This window comes from Acinonyx jubatus, chromosome A2 (assembly GCF_027475565.1).
Source record: "Acinonyx jubatus isolate Ajub_Pintada_27869175 chromosome A2, VMU_Ajub_asm_v1.0, whole genome shotgun sequence".
Classification (NCBI taxonomy): Eukaryota; Metazoa; Chordata; class Mammalia; order Carnivora; family Felidae; genus Acinonyx; species Acinonyx jubatus.
In genome coordinates this window covers 140,564,561-140,586,368 of record NC_069383.1, presented here as the reverse complement: position 1 = coordinate 140,586,368, position 21,808 = coordinate 140,564,561, and the positions used below count along the sequence as shown (strand labels likewise).

General features: G+C 37.0%; 1 protein-coding gene and 1 non-coding gene across 8 annotated transcripts in view; one reads left to right on the top strand and one right to left on the bottom strand.

Annotated features, from left to right (window-relative positions):
* DNAH12 (dynein axonemal heavy chain 12) overlaps window positions 1-21,808 on the bottom strand; it is a 210,157-nt gene that overhangs the window by 147,651 nt on the left and 40,698 nt on the right. For all 7 annotated transcript variants that reach the window (XR_008297110.1, XM_053219197.1, XM_053219193.1 and 4 more), the window contains 8 exons: window positions 10,973-11,158; window positions 9,401-9,601; window positions 8,427-8,621; window positions 5,899-6,020; window positions 5,517-5,799; window positions 3,128-3,247; window positions 2,428-2,584; window positions 2,026-2,198 (listed from right to left, as the gene is read on the bottom strand). Coding sequence is in view for 6 of the 7 variants with exons in the window: in XM_053219197.1 (XP_053075172.1) it covers window positions 2,026-2,198; window positions 2,428-2,584; window positions 3,128-3,247; window positions 5,517-5,799; window positions 5,899-6,020; window positions 8,427-8,621; window positions 9,401-9,601; window positions 10,973-11,158 (1,437 nt within the window). In the remaining variant the exon portion in view is untranslated. The remainder of the gene's footprint in view (window positions 1-2,025; window positions 2,199-2,427; window positions 2,585-3,127; window positions 3,248-5,516; window positions 5,800-5,898; window positions 6,021-8,426; window positions 8,622-9,400; window positions 9,602-10,972; window positions 11,159-21,808) is intronic.
* On the top strand, window positions 20,396-20,502 carry LOC113593609 (U6 spliceosomal RNA). The gene has a single exon (XR_003413889.1). It is a non-coding gene; the product is annotated as a U6 spliceosomal RNA (small nuclear RNA).

Genomic DNA, 21,808 nt, shown 5'->3' with positions numbered 1-21,808 from the left:
CTAATAGGAGCTACCTTATCAGCAAATACCTGAAAGCTTCCTCACCTGAGAGCTTTACCTTTCAAAGTAAACCTGTCAGTTTACCAGCAAAAAAAAAAAAAAAAAATGGGTTTACATGGAAACAGCAGACAATTGCAATTCTCGACACACAAACTGCTGCAAAACCATAGGCAACCCTAGGAAACAGAGGAGAGGAATGCTCTTTTATAGAGGAAAGGGGGGCTTTGGGAGGGGCCACTATAAACAAGAAGTCCATTGGAGGAAACTGGGAGTTCCAAGTGTAGTGGCTTTTCATTGGCTGAGTTGTGACAGTTTCTCAATGGCTGGGATCTTGCCAGACAAGAACAAAATCCTTATTCCTGCTGGGGTAATCAAGTACATGTTTCTTCCTGTCAGGAATGTAAAGTACATCTCCTCCTGTTGGTTTTGCAATTGATGATGAATGGTAGTAGGGCTTGAGAGCTTCTCCTTCATGGCCTCCCAACTCCATTTTAGTGAGGTTTGCCTTTCTCAATTTTCATACCCCTAACCCCAGGGGTGACTGATAGCCAAGGGCCATAAGGAGATATAAAAGCCAGGCCCCTTGCCTTAAAGAGGGGTACCCCCATAATGCCATCCATGCTCCAAAGCTCCCCCTGAGATCAGGCTAAATCTGTACATCTGTTAAAACTACATCTTTACTTTTCCCTGTTTTCCTCACTTCCCTACAGGCTTTTACTGAAAGCATTCCCTAGTAAATCATTTACCCAAGAATCCCCCATTTCATCTCTGCTTCTAGAGAACTCAGTCAAAGATACTTTAATTTCACTTACTCAGCACAGGTGGATTGGTGTTTCTTGATGCTTCTCCTCAATTTCCAGGTAGGGTTGCCAGACTTAGCAAATAAAAATACAGAATTCCCAGTTAAATTTGAATTTCAGATAAACAATGAATAATTTTTTAGTGGAAGTATGTCCTGTATGATATTTGGAACACACTTATACTAAGAAATTATTTGAAATTCAAATTTACCTGAGAATCCTGTATTTTACACAGCAACCTTATTCCAAGGTGTTTGGGATTTTTTATAGTCCTAACTTCATCTTCCAAAGCTTCTCAACAAGCACAGACCTTATCACCACCCCCTACATTTCAGCTCTCTCCCTCCTATTCAACACACCTAACTCTTTAGGGGTGCCTGGGTAGCTCAGTCGGGTAAGCGTCCAACTTTGGCTCATGTCATGATCTTGCAGTTGGTGAACTTGAGCCCTGTGTCCGGCTCGGTGCTGACAGCTCAGAGCCTGGAGCCTGCCTAGGATTCTGTGTGTCCCCCCCACCCCCACCCCGCCCTCTCCGCTCCTTCCCCACTCATGCTGTGTCTCACTGTCAAAACTAAATAAACATTAAAAAAAGCAGGGGGGGCGATGGGGGGTGCCTGGGTGGCTCAGTCGGTTAAGCTTCTGACTTCAGCTCAGGTCATGATCTCACAGTTCATGGGTTCAAGCCCCACGTCAGGCTCTGTGCTGACAGCTCAGAGCCTGGAGCCTGTTTCACATTCTGTGTCTCCCTCTCTCTGTGCCCCTCCCCTGCTCACTCTCTCTCTCTCTCTCTCTCTCTCTCTCTCTCAAAAATAAATAAAAATTAAAAAAAATAAAGAACTAACTTGGAGTTCTAAGGCCCAGATGGACTTTATTCATCTTCCTGTCATGTCTCCCAGGAGTCTCACAAAAACCAAATCCATTCCCTGAAGCTCCAGTTTTCTCTTTAAATCTCTAATACCTTCTTTTTCTAATTATCCCAAATGACTCATGATTTTCAAACATTAGAATCCAAACACTCTTGTATGCTACAAAAGCACCCAGAAGTAAATATTCATTGCTATAGTTTCACGTAAAGGGAATTGGGATTAGGAAGGGATAGCTCTATTCAACTATTACAGATAAAAGAATAAAATGAGGACAGCCATGTTAAATTTGGACAAGGAAACATGACACCACACCAAAAAGTAATCTTTAATGTATGAATTAAAATAATTTAAATGCATACCAATGTTCTGTAACACCTGTCAGTTAGAGGAGTAATGACAAGTCGAGGTGAATTACCAAGATATTCATAAGCATATTTTACATTGCAATTAATGATACGAACTCGGGCATTGTCATATTCCCAATAATATCGAAGCTGAGCAAGCCACTGAAAATCTGTGTCATGTGAGACACCTAGAAAGAAGAAAGTAAAAGAGACAATCCTGAAATGTAAAAATAATTTGAAAAATAGGTATTCTATCATTTTTTATAATAGCAAATATTAAAATAATTTGTTTTCCAGTTTATAGAAAAGATGACATAAAACAAACCTTGTGGGGAGAGGAAAAGATGTACAGTATAAATCTTTGTTTCTAGAAGCTATTAATATTTACCTTTAATATTAAAGAAAAGAGTCACATACCCATATCAATCATGTCCATGACCACGTCTCTAGCATGGACATCAATTGTAACCAAAGCCCCCAGAGTAGTCCTGGTCTGCTTCGACAGTTTTCCCCTTACCAGCGCTACAATATCATTCAGTTGATTCTGGAGTTCCTGATAGTACTTCTTTAATGCCTACAAAATAAAAAAGCAATTAAACTAATGGTATATAGTAGCTAAAACCTGTATTTTATATACCCTTTTACAAAACAATTTTGACATCATAATATATTTCAATACAGAAATTAATTACAGAACAGAGTGAGTTTGCCTAAGCTTCATAAAACACTAAGAACACATTTTCAAAGAATTGTAAATTTAATTTCTTAATGTTTATTTATTTATTTTGAGAGAGAGAGAGAGAGGAGTGAGAGAGAGAGAGAGAGAACACAAGCATGGGAGCGCCAGAGAGAGAATCCCAAACAGGCTTCTCACTGTCAGTGCAGAGCCTGACGTGGGGCTTGAACTCAGGAACCATGAGGTCATGACCTGAGCTGAAATCAAGAGTTGGGTGCTTAACTGACTGAGCCACTCAGGCACCCCAAAGAATTGTATAATTTTAATGCTACCTGTACAAACTGGTGGGAAGACTGCCGTTACAAAGAATAGATAAGCCAACTAAGAAACATAGCAGTAGAAAAGGATGTTATGTTAAAAAAAAAAAAAAAAAAGCTTTACCTCTGTCCCACCACTTATAACTTCTTGTGTCTCAGAAGTCCAGAACATTTGAGAAACACAAAGGACAACTTGTCCAGGCCACTCTAGAACCCAGTCTCTTCTTGCAGATTCTGGATAAGCCTGAATAATTAAAATGCATTCCTAACTTTAAAGATTATGGAAGGGGGGGGAAAAAGCTAAATGTCTGAAATATTTGGTACATTTCATAGGTTAAAATATCACATAGTCATGAAAACTTCTAGATGACTAAAAGAAAAATTGTTATTAATTATGTTTTTTAATCATTTTTTTATTCATAAAAGAATGGGAAGATGAACACTAATATGTTAACAATCAGTTGTCTCTGGAAGAATTTATTGTTGATTCTTCTGGAAATTGATTTCTTTATGATTTTTATGTTGCTTTGCTATGAGAAGTTGTCAAGTTTTCTACATAGAATACATACTACTCCTATTATAATGAAATATAAGGGTTTTATTAATCCATAAAAAAATAAGTCTAATAGATTATATATATTGATGCCAGGTATAATTGAAAAGGAGACTATACAATCTAGTGGGAAACTGGATTAGTAGTTAGAACCCCTGTATGATTTATCCATAGTTTTTCTAAAAACTTACATGACTAGAGTTATATTTTGAACAATTATATATTTGTTGAATTATACATAATTTAACTATCTGTGCTTTTGAGTTCAAAGCATGCTCTCGTTTCTCTTAATATTTTTATGTTCAAAATACTTTAAAATGGATTTGGAGTGGGGCAGAGTTTAACCTTTAAAAACAATAACCTGCTTCATGTGATAATAGTAGATTCAAATTATAAATGGAAAAAATATAACTGCAGAACAAAATCTGAAGTTGATGCTAATGGAAACTATATTTAAAAAATGTTTTTAAATGTTTATTATTTTGAGAGAGAGAGACAGAGTGCAAGCAGGGGTGGGGCAGAGAGATACAGGGAGACACAGAATCCGAAGCAGGCTCCAGGCTCTGAACTGTCAGCACAGGGCCCGAAACAGGGCTCGAATCCACGAGCTATGAGATCATGACCCGAGCTGAAGTAGGATGCCTAACCGATTGAGCCACCCAGACTCCCCAGAAACTATATTTTTAATACAATAACACCATCTTAGATAAAATGATGTTAAACATAAGGATAGAAACATATTATTACTTAAATGTGTTTTATTAGGAATGTTTAGAAATAAAAACAAATGACAAGTCTCAAAGAATGTATGAGCTATTGCCAGATACATAGAAAAAATATTTCTGTACTAATAAAGAAAATACTTTCATGGATAATGTTGATTTTTTTTTCCTATGTGTTTTAATCTGTTTGGGATCACAAATGGAAAAGGGGGAGAAAAAGTCAAGATTTATCTTCAGGAACCCTGAAGCTGAATACAATAGCCATTGTAGTAAGATGAGCATTATAGGATGAAGGAAAATGGATACCTCACTCATAAAAAGTGAGTCGCTGGATTATAAAGCTGCAATGCCTTTTAAAATAACTTTTTGGGGGGTGCCTGGGTGGCTCAGTCAGTTAAGCGTCCGACTTCGGCTCAGGTCATGATCTCATGGTTCGTGGGTTTGAGCACTGCATCAGGTCCTGTGCTGACAGCTCAGAGCCTGGAGGCTGCTTCGGATTCTGTCTCCCTCTCTCTCTGCTCCTCCCCTGCTCATGCTCTGTCTCTCTCTCTCCTTCAAAAATAAATAAAAACATTTGAAAAAAATGTTAAATAACTTCTTTTTTTAACTACATAACTGTTCCTTTGTGGTCCTAAAGACAGAAATATACTGAATTTTATTATTCAATATTAATAGTAGATTAGGTTAATTGGATTAGCATAAGTAAATTACATGTAGTGCTCAGGTGTTACATTTTTTTCAAATATTATATACCCTCTTTTAATGTTTGTTCATCTCACTTCCAGTTTCTAAGCAATTGTTTAGGTGTAAACAGCAGTAGACCATTCATTTAATACCCCCATCTGAGGTTCTTTTTGATCCCAGGGGTTGTATACAGACTACCTAGATGTTCTCCTACTTTCTCTTTATCTGGTGAATTCCTACTTTGGGTCTCACTTTCAATCTCACTTCCTCCAAGAACCTACCACTAGAAACGTCCCCCTCTCCATATTCTAAATTATATATACCTTGCCTATTCTTTCTCATAACACCTATTGTCTTTTGTAGCACTTAATTATATACTGTTATCAATTCTTAACTAATATCATTATCTTAATAATGTTAGAAACAAAGAGTAAAAAATAATGGTTTTACACAGTAAGAACTGTAAGTGTTAATTTACCAGCACACATTCAAAACCTCCTAAAAAGAAAGCATTCACAGAATATATGGTGTACATTAAATCTCAGGAAACATACCAGCCTGGCTGCAGCGATCACATCGTGAATACTCCGGAGCATTAAATCTTCCACTTGAATGAGCCACTTTTCCACAGCACCTCGCGCTGCAGACGTGGAAATAAGTGCAATCAGTTTCACTCGCTCCCCTTCAGAGCTATACATGGCCTTAATGTCCAAATTGGGAAGGAATTCCAGTTTAGCAATGCCCTCAAAGCATTTTTTTAAATGAGGCTGAACTCTTAGTGGATCTTTGGTCTCTGACAAAATCTCTAACATTTCATCATTAGATAAGAAGAAAAAACTAGAGAAAAACATGCAAATACAAATGCTTTAGTTATAATTAATTCATCACATATCAGAAAATAATTTTAATTATAGCACAATTAATTATCCATCATACCGAGGGAAGAAAAGCCGTTTTTTTTCAAGATACGCATTGAGCCCTTTCATAATTTTCTCCAAAAGTTCATTGCAGTTCTGCAATTTTTCCAATAAACCTGTTAAAGAAGTAGCAGCAAGGACCTAAAAGATACACATTTGTTCAGGTCAGCACTTACATACCAGATATAATTATAAGACCTATGCATTAATCTATAGTATATGTCAAAAATGTAGAAATGTCAAAAGGCTTATGAAAATTGTAAATTTTTTGTAATGTATAACTATTATAATTCAATAAATCATAAATATTCTTATCCAAGGATGCAAGTTACAAATGAGAAGTTATGACTCTCATGCACATTTTCATTTCTCCTATATTGTTCTGAATGATGTGGGAAAAGTCTGTTAGGATGGTGTGTGGTTTAATTTTTACATTTATAACCATCAACTATAAACTTAATCTACAGTATGAGTTGGCAAATTGTATCCCATGGGCTAAATCCAACCTGCTGCCAGTGTCTTTCTTTCTTTCTTTTTTCTTTTTTCAGCTTTATAAGGTATAATTGACAAAAATTTTATATAGTTAAGGTATACAACTTGATGTTTTGATATATGAATACACTATGCTGCCAGTTTTTGTATGACCTGTGAACTAAGAATTATTTTTATACTTTTAAAAGGTTGAAAGAATTGGGACACCTGGGTGGCTCAGTTGGTTAAGTGTCCGACTTCAGCTCAGGTCATGATCTCACAGTTTGAGCTTGAGACCTGCATCGGGCTCTGTGCTGACAGCTCAGAGACTGGAGCCTGCTTCGGTTTCTGTCTCTGTCTCTGCCCCTCGCCTGCTCACACTCTGTCTCTCTCTCTCTCTATCTCTCTCTCTCTCAAAAATAAATGAACATTAAAAAAAACTTTTTTTAAGGTTGAAAGAGGGGCACCTGGGTGGCTCAGTTGGTTAAGCACCTGACTTCGGCTCAGGTCATGATCTCACCGCTTGTGAGTTCGAGCCCCGCGTCGGGCTCTGTGCTGAAAGCTCAGAGCCCGAAGCCTGCTTCCAGTTCTGTGTCTCCCTATCTCTCTGCCCCCTCCCACTCATGCTCTGTCTCTTTCTCTCAAAAATAAATAAACATTAAAAAATGTTTTAAAATTTAAAAAAATTTGAAAGAATTAAGAGAAAAATCATATTTCATGGCATGTGAAAATGTCACTGTCCAGAAACAGTTGACTGTAGCACAGACACATCCATTCAGTTATGTATGGTCTCAGGCTGCTTTCTCCCTACTACAATGGCAGAGTTAAGTACTTGCAAAAAAAGACTGCCTGTCTCACAAAGTCTAAAATATTTATCATCTGGTCCACTGCAGAAAAAATATACTGACTTCTGGTCTATAACAAATCATGTTTCACAAAGGTTCTAAAGTCAATGTGTAAGACAAAATCCTCAAAACTCATAAATTTCAGTGTACTATTGACTCTCAAGAAGTCCAGTATGGCTAATTTTCACCCAGCACTGAAACAAATTGTTATTTCTTAAGTTGAATGACAGATTAAAAAAGTGGATGCTTATCTATGGACTATGCATACTATGTGCATGAAAAATACATAGTCTGTCTTTCAACATGAGAATCACACTCAACAAGGTGCTATAGTTACCAGGAGAGACACATAGCAAGTGAGGTCAACTGAGAGAATTGAAAATTTTTTTTTTATTAAAAAAAAAGTATTTTAGAGAGAGAGTGCGTGAGCAGGGGAGAGGGGCAGAAGCTGAGAAATAGAGAATCTTAAGTAGGCTCCCTGCAGCATAGAAACCAACATGGGGCTTGATCCCACGATCCTGGGATCTCGACCTGCGCTGACAGCAAGAATTGGACATTTGGGACACCTGCATGGCTCAGTCGGTTAAGCTTCCAACTTTGGCTCAAGTCATGACCTCATGGTTGAGTTTGAGCCCCACATCAGGCTCACTGCTCACAGCTCAGAGCCTGCATCAGACCCTCTGTCCCCCTGCCCCTGCCCCTTCCCTGCTCACAACACCTTTCTTTCTGTCTCTCTTTCTCTCTCAAAACTGAATAAACATTAAAAAAAAAAAATTCGGACAGATGTTCAGCCAACCAAGCCACCCAGGCATCCCAAAATTGCAGATTCTTTATTCCTATCACTCCCAAGAATATAGAGTCATTAAGTGGAATATCAGGTGAATCACCTATACTCATTCTCTATCTCTCTCTCTCCCTGCTACTCCTTTCTCTATCTTATTTCATTTTACAAGAGAAGAACAGCAGTCAGTATGTGCCATAGTCAAGTGAGTTAAATGTACATTTGTGAGTCAGCTCCACTGTTAGAGTTACAAGTAGTTTATTATAAGAATTGAAAAGTAAAATTATTTTAATGCTTTGTGCTTTCTTATATTTTTCTGAACTTTCCAGTTTGTATTCAAAGAGCAGGTTTTGTTTTTGTAATCAGAAAAAAAAAACAACAAAAATGCTTTCTTTAATAGCCAAAATGAAAGGTCCTCCTTATTTGTAAGAGAGAAAACAAACACTTCACCTTGGGATCTTTTTTACAAAACTTCATGATATCTCTCCAATGTCTGTCTACTGTCTGAAACTGATGCCCTTCTTCTGGCATCTGTTGCATGATATCCTCAGAACAAAAGATGGGCTCCAAGTACAGCCACTGAGCTTGTACTTTTAACCATTCATCAATCATTTCTTGTATTCGAATCAAACGGTCTTCCCAGGCCTTAATGAAAAGCACACTGTACTAAATTCCAATCATTAAAGAAAACCCATAAATTACAACAAGGAATATTTACTTAAAATTCACTGTTATTTTAAAATAATAAATAAATAAATAAATAAATAAATAAATAAACAAAATTCACTGTTATTTTTAAATCAATGCAAAACAGCTCAACGTCACTTATGGGTATCACATGGACTTAGAAAAACTCTAGGAAGTCCAAAGTTTTCCTAAATCATTGGAACTCACCATTGGAAATGACTATAGTTACTTACACTAAACTCCTAAACTCTAGGGAATCATCCCAAGTCTGAAAAGCATCCAGTAATACCCTGCTGTATATCAGTGGTTATCAACCTGGTGACTATTTCACCCTCCACGTCAAGGGACATTTGACAATGTCTAGAGACATTTACATTTGTCACAACTGTTGAAGTGAGGGTGCTACTCATATCTTGTGGGTGCTAATGTTTCAGATCTGTTCTATATGGTTCCCCATTAATTTTTAAATATCCGTTCCTATATTTCACCCAAAGCTATCCACAAACTGACTTATTTCCGCAGTAATATATATGTAATAAGATTACAGTTTTTGGGTGTTGTTTTTTTTTAAGTAGCCTCCATACCCAGCATAGAGCCCAACACAGCACTTGAACTCACAACCCTGAGATCAAGACTGGAGCTGAGAGATCCAGCCGGACGCTTAACTGATTGAGCCACCTGGGCACCCCAAGCTTATAGCTTTTATAAATAACCGGAAACTATCATATTTGACATACCTTGATCTCTTTTTCAAATGGTTTGATGAAAGGTGAGCCTCTCATTGTCTGAGTTTTTATAATTTGATCATCAAGGAGAGTCTGAATCTCATCTACTGAAGAAAGAATAGAGACTCCAGTATCACGATATGGAGTTATATGAAAAGCAATATCATCCCAGGTTCCTATCATTGTATGCATGGCTTTCTCTAGTGAAAATTCCTAAAAGGGAGAAAAGAAAGAATGAGTTAGTGAAGAAAGGTCTTATTTACTGTACCAACTTTTCCCTGGTGAATCCAGTGATGAGTGTATTACACACTAATTCTTTTTTTTTTTTTAATGTTTTATTTATTTTTTGAGAGCGAGAGACAGAGTGTGAGTGGGGGAAGGGCAGAAACAGGAGACACAGAATTCAAAGCAGGCTCCAGGCTCTGAGCTGTCAGCACAGAGCCCAATGCGGGGCTCGAACCCACGAACTGTGAGATCATGACCTGAGCCAAAGTCTGACGCTTAACCGATGAGCCACCCAGGCACCCCTACACAGTAATTCTCTTAACATAATCTGTGGTGACACTGTAACTGTCTTTAGGTTGAAAAAGATTTCTTAAACAATTAAAAAATTCCTAAGAATAATATAGTAGTTTTGCAGATAAACATAAGGGAAGGGAAACAAAAATAATATAAAAACAGGGAGGGGGACAAAACATAAGAGACTTCTAAATATGGAGCACAAACTGAGGGTTACTGAAGCAGTTATGAGAGGGGGGATGGGCTAAATGGGTAAGGGGCACTAAGGAATCTACTCCTGAAATCATTGTATGCTAACTATATCACTATATATGCTAATTATATCACTATATGCTAACTAATTTGGATGTAAATTTAAAAAAATAAAAATAAAATTAAAAAAAGAATAATAGTGTAGTTTTAAAAAATTCACTTGCTATGAAAACTACCACTGCCAGTATTAAAATAGACACCAGAGGGGCGCCTGGGTGGCTCAGTCGGTTAAGCGTCCGACTTCAGCTCGGGTCATGATCTCACGGTCCGTGAGTTCCGGCCCCGCATCAGGCTCTGTGCTGACAGCTCAGAGCCTGGAGCCTGCTTCGGATTCTGTGTCTCCCTCTCTCTCTGCCCCTCCCCTGCTCATGCTCTGTCTCTCTCTGTCTCAAAAATAAATAAAAACATTTAAAATAAATAAATAAATAAAATAAAATAAAATAGACACCAGAATAAAATAGCTGCTGGACCTTCTCTGAAGTGGCCTTTCTGCAGTCTATAGTCTGAAATGCCTTTGTATATTTTAAGAACCCTGGAAGACTGTACTTATTCTGCTAGAATGCAGACACATCAAATGCCAACACACACATGAAGAGGTCAAAGGAGCCATTTCTAGCCTGGATTCAGGACAAAGAAGTAATATAGAAGCACACACTTTGTGGGGTGGGGGGAGGGGGAAGAGCGGTCTTCTGTCAGGTTCCCCCGTCTCCTCCCATTGCTATCCAGTACCATACACTCAACCCCAACAAAAACTGTGATTATTTTATTAACAAACTCATCAAATAAAGTGTTTCAGTTGATCTTCATATTTACCTTGCTTGCACCTGCACTTATCACTTCAAATTTTTCCAAGTATGGTGTAAGGTTTAATTTTAAAATTTTTCTCAGTGTAGTTCCAGAGTCTGGAGTCAAGTCATAGCCTACAATTTCTGATATCTGCTTCCAGTGACGAGCTCTCATTCCTGGATTGCACAAGATGGAGACAGTAGGGATATAGTCCTAACAGTGAAAGTATAAACAGTATAAACAATAATGAGTCACTCTTTTGACTGACACACACACATAGATTTTATAGATGAAGCCTCAATAGTATAAACGTTTCTTGAGATTATTTAACATATTTGATTAGTCCAATCAAAATCCTAATTAGATTTGGAGGAGAAGAGAAACTAACAAAATGATTCTAAAGTTCATCTGCACAAATAAACATTTAGAAATAGCCTGGAAAATTATAAGAGCAAAAAAGAAGAGGAGTAAATGTTCCATAGAATATTAAAGTATGTGATAAAATTATGCTAATTAAAGTGTGGTATTATTATAGAAACACAAAGCTGTTATATATATATATATATATCAACATAAATATATAAATATTTATAGTAATATATATAAATATATAAATATATAACATAAATTATAAATACGCACACCTACATACATAACATAAATGCGGCAATGGCCTGCACCAAAATGCCAAATGTAACTTCTGTTTGGAGGTGAAAATGAAACATCAAGTGAAAACACTTAGTTCATCATTCTTGATGTTGACATTAGGACATGTTCTTTAAAATCAGGAAGATAAGCATAGTTATTGTTACTACTTCTAATCAACATTGTATTGAGTGTCCCAGCCAGCGAAGTAACATACATACATACATACATACATACATACATACACACATACATAAAAGATATGGGGATGACACCAGTCAGAACGGCTAAAATTAACAACTCAGGCAACAACAGATGTTGGCAAGGATGCAGAGAAAGAGGATCTCTTTTGCACTGCTGGTGGGAATGCAAACTAGTGCAGCCACTCTGGAAGACAGCATGGAGTTTCCTCAAAAAATTAAAAATAGAACTACCCTACGACCCAGCAATTGCACTACTAGTTGTTTATCCGAGGGATACAGGTGTGCTGTTTCAAAGGGGTAGATGCACCCCAATGTTTACAGCAGCACTATCGACAGTAGCCAAAGTATGGAAACAGCCCAAATGTCCATCAACAGATGAATGGATAAAGAAGATGTGGGATATATATACAGTGGAGTATTACTCAGCCATCAGAAAGAATGAAATCTTGCCATTTACAACTACATGGATGAAACTAGAGGGTACTATGCTAAGTGAAATTAGAGAAAGACAAATATACGACTTCACTTATATGAGGAATTTAAGGTACAAAACAGATGAACATTAGGGAAGGGAAGCAAAAATAATATAAAAACAAGGAGGGGGACAAAACATAAGAGACTCTTAAATACAGAGAACAAACTGAGGATTGCTTGGAGGGGTTGTTGATGAGGGGATGGGCTAAATGGGTGCGATGAGCACTGGGTGTCATACATAGGGGATGAATCACTGGAATCTACTCCTGAAATCATTGTTGCACTATATGCTAACTAACTTGGATGTAAAATTTTTTAAATTAATTATTTAGTTAATAAAAAAACTAAGTAAGTCACAAGTGTTATTAATAAAATCATTTTGTGACTTCAAAAAAAAAGAATGATGAGTGGAATTCATTTTGATCAATATTCAAATGTTACTGAGATTTAACTAAAAACATTAATTCGATAAGTTAAATTTTAAGAATGATCTTAACTGGAATCCTTAAAGTAAGTCATGATATATAAAGGGTTCTTTTTCAAGAATATAAAATTACAAAATCTATTCCTGGTATCTTTCCTTTGTGTTTGGCTCAATATATGACTCATCAAAAGCTAAAATCCAAGGTTGGCTAGAATTAGTTTTTATATATAGAATACAAGGCACTTGTTAGCATTATAAAATAATAAAATGTGAAGAAACTTAGATACTCTAAAAAAAAAAATATATGGGGAATAGAAATTTAAAAAACAAAACTACCCAAAGAAAACAAAAACACAAATTCAAAAAGATATGTGCACCGCTATGTTTACTGCAGCATTATGTACAACAGCAAAGATATAGAAGCACCCAAGTATCCATCAATAGATGGAGAAAGAGGATGTGGTGTATATATACAATGGAATATTACTCAGACATAAAAATGAATGAGATCATACCATTTGTAACATGGATGGACCTGGAGGGTATAATGAGAAAAAAAAAAACCCTAACATTGTTCGCAAATTGTTGTCTGTGTACAATGACTGGATATTAAATTAATATAAAGAAAGTTAAAAGAACCACTGCATACAAGCCACAGATAAAAAACATAATTAACAAAAAGATGAATTTATGATAGCAACAACAAAATAAAGTATGTAGGATAAATTATTTTGAAAAAAAATTTAAGCTTATTTCTTTTTTAGTAATCTCTACACCCAATGTGGGGCTTGAACCCACAACCCTGAGGTCGAGAGTCACATGCTTTTCCAAATAAGCCACCTAGGCCTCCGTACCTAGGGATAAATTAAATGAAAGCTGTGCAAAGTTATTTTGGAGAAACTATGTTAAAGAAAACCTGGGGCACCTGGGTGGCTCAGTGGATTAAGTGTCAGACTCTTGGTTTCGGCTCAGGTCATAACCTCATGGTTTGATGAGTTCAAGCCCCTCATTGGGTTCTGTGCTGACAGCATGGAGCCTGCTTGGGATTCCCTCTTTCCTTCTCTCTCTGCCCTTCGCCACTTGCACTGTCTCTCAAAATAAAAAACTTATTTAAAAAAAAAAAAGATGTGAAAGAAAATCTAAATAGAGATGTATACCACACACTGATAGATTCATTATTATATAAGTGACAAAGGATTATTATTCAGAATATATAAATTAACAACAAAAACAATGGAAACAAATACTGTAACAAAAATAACAAAAGAGTCAAAGGGCATTAATAGACATTTCACAGAAGAAGAAATATGAAATGTAAGTACTTTGAGGGCAGGGATTTTTTGTTCATATGACTCTAAGTAGGAAAATCAATAAATTAGATAAGTAAGCAATAATATATAGCAGTGAAAATGAACGACTACAGTCATTCCCAAGACATGGATGAGTTTTAGAAACATAATGTTAAGTGAAGAAAATCAAGTCACAGAAGACTACATACAGATGATATGTTTTTATAAATTGTTACATACAAATGTGAATTAACAACAAAAAAGAGAAATACAAACAGAATTTATGACACACTTATCTTCAAGGGAGATTAAGGGGCTTAAAATAGGGAAGGATCACATAGAAGGATGCAAGAGTATTGCTGATCTTTTAATTTTAAAGAAGAGGGGAGGGTTCATGGGTGTTCATTTTCTTCATAGCTTACATATATGTAACATATATTCTCCAAGTATTGGATAATAAAAATTTGCTAACAAAGGTAAAGAAAGAATACTTATCTTTTCCTCTTCCCAATCCAATTCAAAGCCCAACAAAATTATACTTGCACTTCTGGTCACCTCCTTAGTAAAGCCTTACCTGTTTTCCAAATGACAAAATTAACTGCTCCGTGCCCTATTCTTTCAGAGGATGCTACCATCCTCTACCTATGAATTGCCTTATTCTACCTCGTACTACAACCAGTTGTTCACAGCCTATTTCTCTTTCCACATTGTGTTCTCTCTGAGAGGCAGAAGCCAATTTGTGTGAACTGGACAACAACAATTTTAAACTGTAAGACTCTAATGTCAATATCTAAGCCACTAATTATGTGAGAAAAATAAATAAAAGACAATTAGATTGGAAAGAAAAACATAAAACTACCTCTATTTACAGATTACACGATCTTGTATATAGAAAATTCTATGGAATTCATTTCTTTTTTTTCTATATTTCAGTAATCTCTACACCCAATATGGTGCTCAAACTTACAACCCTGACCTCAAGAGTCATATGTTCCACCAACTGAGCTAGCCACGTGCCCCAAAAAGGAATTTATTTAAGAACTGTTAAAACTAATAGATGAGTTCAGCAAGATTGCAGGATACAACATCAACATACAAAAATTACTTGTGTTTGTATAAACTAGCAATCAACAACCCAAAATTGAAAGTAAGGGAAAAAATCTCATGTACAATAGCATCAAGAAATACAAAATACTCGAGAGTAAATTTGATAAAATAAATGCAACGTTTGTAGACTAAAAATTACAAATACTTGTTAAATGAAATTAAAGAAGACCAAATAAAAATACTCTTTGCTCACATATTGAAAGAATTAATATTGTTAAGACAGCGATCTTCCCAAGTCAATCTAAAGATTCAATGCAATGCCAGCTTCCTTTTTTTAATGTTTAAAAAATTTTTTTAATTTTTATTCATTTGAGAGAGAAAGAGAGAGAAGGGGGGATGGGCAGAGAGAGAGGAGGACAGAGGATCAGAAGGAGACTCAGCTGACAGCAGTGAGCCTGATGCGGTGCTTGAACTCAGGAACTGTGAGATCATGACCTGAGCTGAAGTCCGATGCTCAACTGACTGAGCCCCCCAGGTGCCTAAGGTTTAAAATGTATTTTAATAAGTTGATACTGCATTGTTGCTCCACTTCTCAGAAAAATTCCAAGATATTAGGGACAAATAGAATATGATACACAAGTAAAAAATGCACAGCATAACTAAGATAGGCAAAGCTAAGAGCTGCTGTCCTAGATGCAGCATATCGCAACACTCTTCCCAAGTTTGTGCTAGGTCTATCAACAAAAGCTGTGAACAGCAATATCATAGACACAAAGGGGCCATTCCTGGGCTGTCCTTATCCAAAGAAAATATGGAAGAAAGATTTTTCTAAAGACATACTAAATGAAAATCTTTAAGAGATTTCATGTCTTCCAAAAGCAAAAGCAACAAAAGAAAAGAATATATATAAATGAGACATCATCAGAATTTAAAACTTCTGTGTTTCAAAACACATCATCAAAAAAACCTAAAAGACAATCCACAGATCACAATGAAAACAGCCATCAATATTTTGTTTTTAAAAAGAGTTTTGAAAATGATCACTTAACTAAAACTTGAAAGCTATAAATTAATTATCCACACTCTCATGACAATTTTGTTGGTGAATAACAAACAGAGATCTATTTCTTTAAAATATATTTGTGAAGAAACTGCATATAACTCTAAGTTTTACTCCTAACATAAGTATGTTTGGGAGTATTCTATTCTATACTTGCCAGTGTGGAGAACAAAATAGTTTTTAAGAATAAAGAAGTATATATATATATATATATTCTGTATTTTACATGTAGCAGAATTATCATCCAGAGGGTTTTTTTTTTGTATTCACAAGGTGATATGTGTATTGTAAAACAATAATGGTGAAGGAAATAAAAAGGCTTTTAAAATTGTTTTAAATATTTATGAAGTTATTATTTCAGAGAGTATAGTGATATCTTTTTTTATATTTTTTTAAGTTTATTTATTTTGAGAGAGAGGGAGACAGCGTGAGTGAGGGAGGGGCACAGACAGAGGGAGAGAGAGAATCCCAAGCAGGCTCTGTGGTGCCAGAGCAGAGCCCAACATGGGGCTTGAACTTACAAAACCGTGAGATCATGACCTGAGCTGAAACCAAGAGTCAGACGCTAATAGACTTATACACCCAGGTGCCTCAGAGAGTATACTGATATCTTAACAGCTTACCTAGATCATAAATTAATCAAAATGTACTTTTTAATAAAACCTGATACTTAAAATATATTAAAAAAATAAAATAATAAAAGACAATCCACAGAATAAATGGGAGAAATTTTTTTTCTTCCCCCCCACCCCCATTGTAGAGAGAGAGAGAGAGCATGTGTGTAAGCAGGGGAAAGGAACAGAGGGAGAAAGAGAGAATCCCAAGCAGGCTCTATGTTCAGTGCAGAGCCTGATGTGGGGCTTGATCCCATGACCCAGCCCAAAATCAAGAGTCAGACATTCAACTGACTGAGCCACCCAGGGGTTCCCAAATTTTTTTTTAATTTTTTTAACGTTTATTTATTTTTTTGAGACAGACAGAGACAGAGCATGAACAGGGGAGGAGCAGAGAGAGAGGGAGACACAGAATCCGAAACAGGCTCCAGGCTCTGAGCTGTCAGCACAGAGGCCAACGTGGGGCTCGAACTCACGGACCGTGAGATCTGACCTGAGCCGAAGTCGGACACTTAACCGACCAAGCCACCCAGGCGCCCCCCAAATTTTTTAAATCATGTATTTAATAAGGGACTTATCTCTAGAATATACAAAAAAAACACTACAATTAAATAAGAGACAAATAACCACTCAATTTAAAAATGGGCAAAGGATTTAAACAGATGCATTTCCAAAGAAAATATAAAAACGGGGATGCCTGGGTGGCTCAGTTGGTTAAGTGTCCTACTTCAGCTCACATCGTGATCTCACGGTATGTGGGTTCAGGGCCTGCGTCTGGCTCTGTGCGGACAGCTCAGAGCCTGGAGCCTGCTTTGGATTCTGTGTCTCCCTCTCTTTCTGTCCCTCCCCCGCTCATGGTCTGTCTCTCTCTGACTCTCAAAAATGAATAAATTTTTAAAAAAATTTTTTAGGGTGTTTCGGTGGCTCAGCCAGTTAAGTGTCTGGCTTCGGCTCAGGTCATGATCTCGTGGTCCGTGGGTTCAAGCCCTGCATCGGGCTCAGCCTGGAGCCTGCTTTGGATTCTGTGTCTCCCTCTCTCTCTCTCTGCCCTTGCCCCACTCATGCTCTGTCTCTGACTCTCTCAAAAATAAATAATTTTTTTTTAATTTTTAAAGAAAATATAAAAATGGCCAATAAGCACAGTAAAAGATGTTCAACATCATTAGTCATTAGATAAATACAAATCCAAACCACAATGAGATACCACTTTATCCCACTGGGATGGCTATACTCAAAACAACAGACAATAACAAGTGTTGATCAGGATGTGGACACATTGGAACTCCTGTGCATTGCTGGTGGAAATGTAAAACAGTGAAGCCCCTTTGGAATATAGTCTGGCAGTTCCTCAAAAAGTTAAACATAGAATTTTCACTCCTATGTATATACTCCAGAGGAGTGAAACATATGTCCATGTAAAAACTTGCACATGCATAATCATAGTGACATTATTCCTAAGAGCTAAAAAGTGCAACAATGCAAATGTCCATCAACTGATGAATGGATAAACAAAGTGTGGTACATCCATACAGTAAAATATTATTCATCAATAAAAAGAATGGGGGGTGCCTGGATGGCTCACTTGGTTAAGCCTCTGACTCTTGGTTTGGGCTCAGGTCATGATCTCATGGTTCGTAAGTTTGAGCCGTGGGTCAGGCTCTGCACTGACAGCACAGAGCCTGCTTGGCATTCTCTCTCTCTCCCTCTCTCTTTGCAACCCCCACATCTCCCTCACTCTCAAAATAAATAAATAAACTTAAAAAGAATTAACGATACATGTTACAACACAGAAGAACAATGAAGACATGCTAAGTGAGAGAAGTCAGTCACAAAGGCCACATATAATATGATTCCATTTATATGAAATGTCTGGGATAGATAAATCCATAGAGACAGAAAGTGGATTAGTAGTTGCCATTGTCTTGGAGGAGGAGGAAATGGGGAGTGACTGCTATTAGCTACAGGCTAACTTTCTGGTATAATGAAGATGTTCTAAAATTAGATAGTGGTGATGGTTGCAAAACTGTGAATATTCTAAGAAGCCACTGAACTGTATGCTTGAAAGAGTAAATGTTATGATATGTGGATTATATCTCAATAATCTATTGAAAAAATACAAGCTAGTAACAAACTGTAAGCTAATGATAAAGTTATAAGTACATAAGAATATATTTTTTTCAAGTTGAAAGCAATCAAACAACATTACCCAACACTAACTTTGTTTCCAGCACCATATTATAAGGCACGGGTTCCCCCAATTTTTGGTTTCACAACAGGTGTTAATAAAAATTATTTAAAACTTGTGTGACGAGGGGGAGCAAAAAAAAAAAAAAAAAGGTAGGTGGTGTGTCCTTTCAATGCCATCTCAGGTACAGGGCCACCTGAGAAAAATGTAACTAAAGACTGTATTATGTTCAACTCATTGTTTATTATTCAAAGTCCAGACATTGTAAAATTATAACTTGCATTTTTTTGTCCAGTAGAGGTGCAAATAATTCTATCTGAAAAAAAGGTAAGTCCAAATATGTTTATTTGGTTTATTCTGTATGACATTAACCAGCTTTATATCAATACTAGCAATCTTTTTTTAACATTCCTTTACTAAATTGCCCACAAATACTCAGCTCCTGAAATGCTCTTTGAACCAGACTTACCACCTAACTGGTTCTCTCATTAATTAATAAATAGAATAAAATATTTGACACGTTTATTTTTCTAAATTTTTTTAGTGTTTGTTTTTGAGAGAGACAGAGACAGAGTATGCGTGGGGGAGGGGCAGAGAGAGAGGGAAACACAGAATCCAAAGCAGGCCCCAGGCTCTGACCTGTCAGCAGCCCAATGCGGGCCTCGAACTCACAGACTGTGAGATCAAGACCTGAGCCGAAGTCAGACGCTTAACCGATTGAGCCACCAAGGTGCCCGACACATGTTTATTTTTATATTTGTATGACAGTCATGTCTACATTTTTTTGCAAATAATAATTTAATTAGGTAATTTTTTAAATTGGAAGATCATAGATTATCCAACTTTTCCTTTTTTTAAATGTTTATTTACTTTTGAGAGAGGGAGAGCAGGGGAAGTGCAGAGAGAGAAGGAGACAGAGGATCTGAAGAGGGCTCCACACTGTCAGTTGAGAGCGCAATGCAGGGCTCAAACTCACCAACCAGGAGGTCATGACCTGAGCTGAAGCCCGATGCTTAACCAACTAAGGCACCCATATTATCCAACTTTTCATTTTGATTAGTAAGGACTTTGTTTTTGACTTTCCAGTTTTTATCACCATCATGTGTTTTTGCTTACCATGATATTCCCCAGCATTCATTGGAACTTGGTATAACATAACAGGTGCTCAATAAGTATTTGTTAAATAAATGAATTTTTAACACCTATGAAATAGAAAGGACATACTCTCAAAGTGAATAAATTTAGCTTTATTAAAAATTCATTATTGAGCACCTGGGTGCCTCAGTCAGTTAGGCGTCCAACCTCGATCTCACAGCTCGGGAGTTCAAGTCTCACATCAGGCTCTGTACTCACAGCTCAGAGCCTGGAGCCTCTGCTTTGGATTCTGTGTCTCCTTCTCTCTCTGCCCACCCCCCCCCACCCCCTCCCCCCCGCTAGCACTCTGTCTCTCTCTCTTAAAAATAAACATTTTTTTAAAAAAAAGAAAAAAAGAAAGAAAAAATCATTATCGTGCTCACTTCGGCAGCACATATACTAAAACTGGAACGATACAGAGCAGATTAGCATGGCCCCTGTGCACGGATGACATGCAAATTTGTGCAGTGTTCCATATTTTTTAAGTTATTTATTTATTTAGTAAATCTCTACACCCAACATGTGTCTTGAACTCATGACCCCGAGATCAAGAGTTCTGTGCTCTTCCAACTGAGCCAGCCAGGCACCCTGAAGCATTCCATATCAAATAATAATAATAATAATAATAATAATAATAATAATAATAATTCCTTATCCTCTCACAGAAGGTGAGAGGCTGGAAGGAGCTGAGTGTAGAATAGGCAGCCTGCATGGACAGTACCTCAGTAGGAGGCTGGAGAGGAAACAAACTCTATACTCAACAAGTCTTAATGACCTAGCATATGTCAGGCTCAGTTATAGTCATGGAGATACAACAGTGAACAACACCACCAAATCATTACACGGTCTTTATTCTGTGATTTTGCCATTTACCAGTAAATATGTAATCATCAACTATCACAGTCCTTTGCTGTGGAGTTTATTTTATTAAATTTTACTTATTTATTTTGACAGAGAGAGAGAGAGCATGAGCAGGAGAGGGACAGAGAGAGGGAGATGAGAGAATCCCAAGCAGGCTTCGCACTGTCAGCATAGAGCCTCACAAGGAGCTTGACCTTGTGAGCTCACCAACCGTGAGATGGTGACCTGAGCCGAGATTAAGAGTTGGATGCTTAACCCACTGAGCCACCCAGGCGTCCATATTTTAAAAGGGAAAAAATATTAACTCCATGTAATAGTAGGAGTAGGGTCCTAAAAACTCTCATGATGAAAGAATATAAGGAAAATAGGATTAGAAGGAATTAACAAAAAGTACATATATGAAATTCCTTATTGACTTTCTATATTCATTTACAAATACTTATTTAGCATCTACACTGTTTAGTATCTACATCATTGTTAGTGATTATGATATATCAATAAATTAAACAAATATCCTTTTTTTTTCAACGTTTATTTATTTTTGGGACAGAGAGAGACAGAGCATGAACGGGGGAGGGGCAGAGAGAGAGGGAGACACAGAATCGGAAACAGGCTCCGGGCTCCGAGCCATCAGCCCAGAGCCTGACGCGGGGCTCGAACTCCCGGACCGCGAGATCGTGACCTGGCTGAAGTCGGACGCTTAACCGACTGCGCCACCCAGGCGCCCCTAAACAAATATCCTTTGTACAAACTTCCAGTGATAAAGTAAATACGCTCTGGGGATGCAACGTACAGCATGGTGACTATAGTACCATACTGTATATTTGAAAGTTGCTAAGAGTAGATTTTAAAAGTTCTTACCACGAGAAAAAAATCTTGCCATTATGTGTGGTAATGGATGTCAACTAGACTTATTGTGGTGATCAT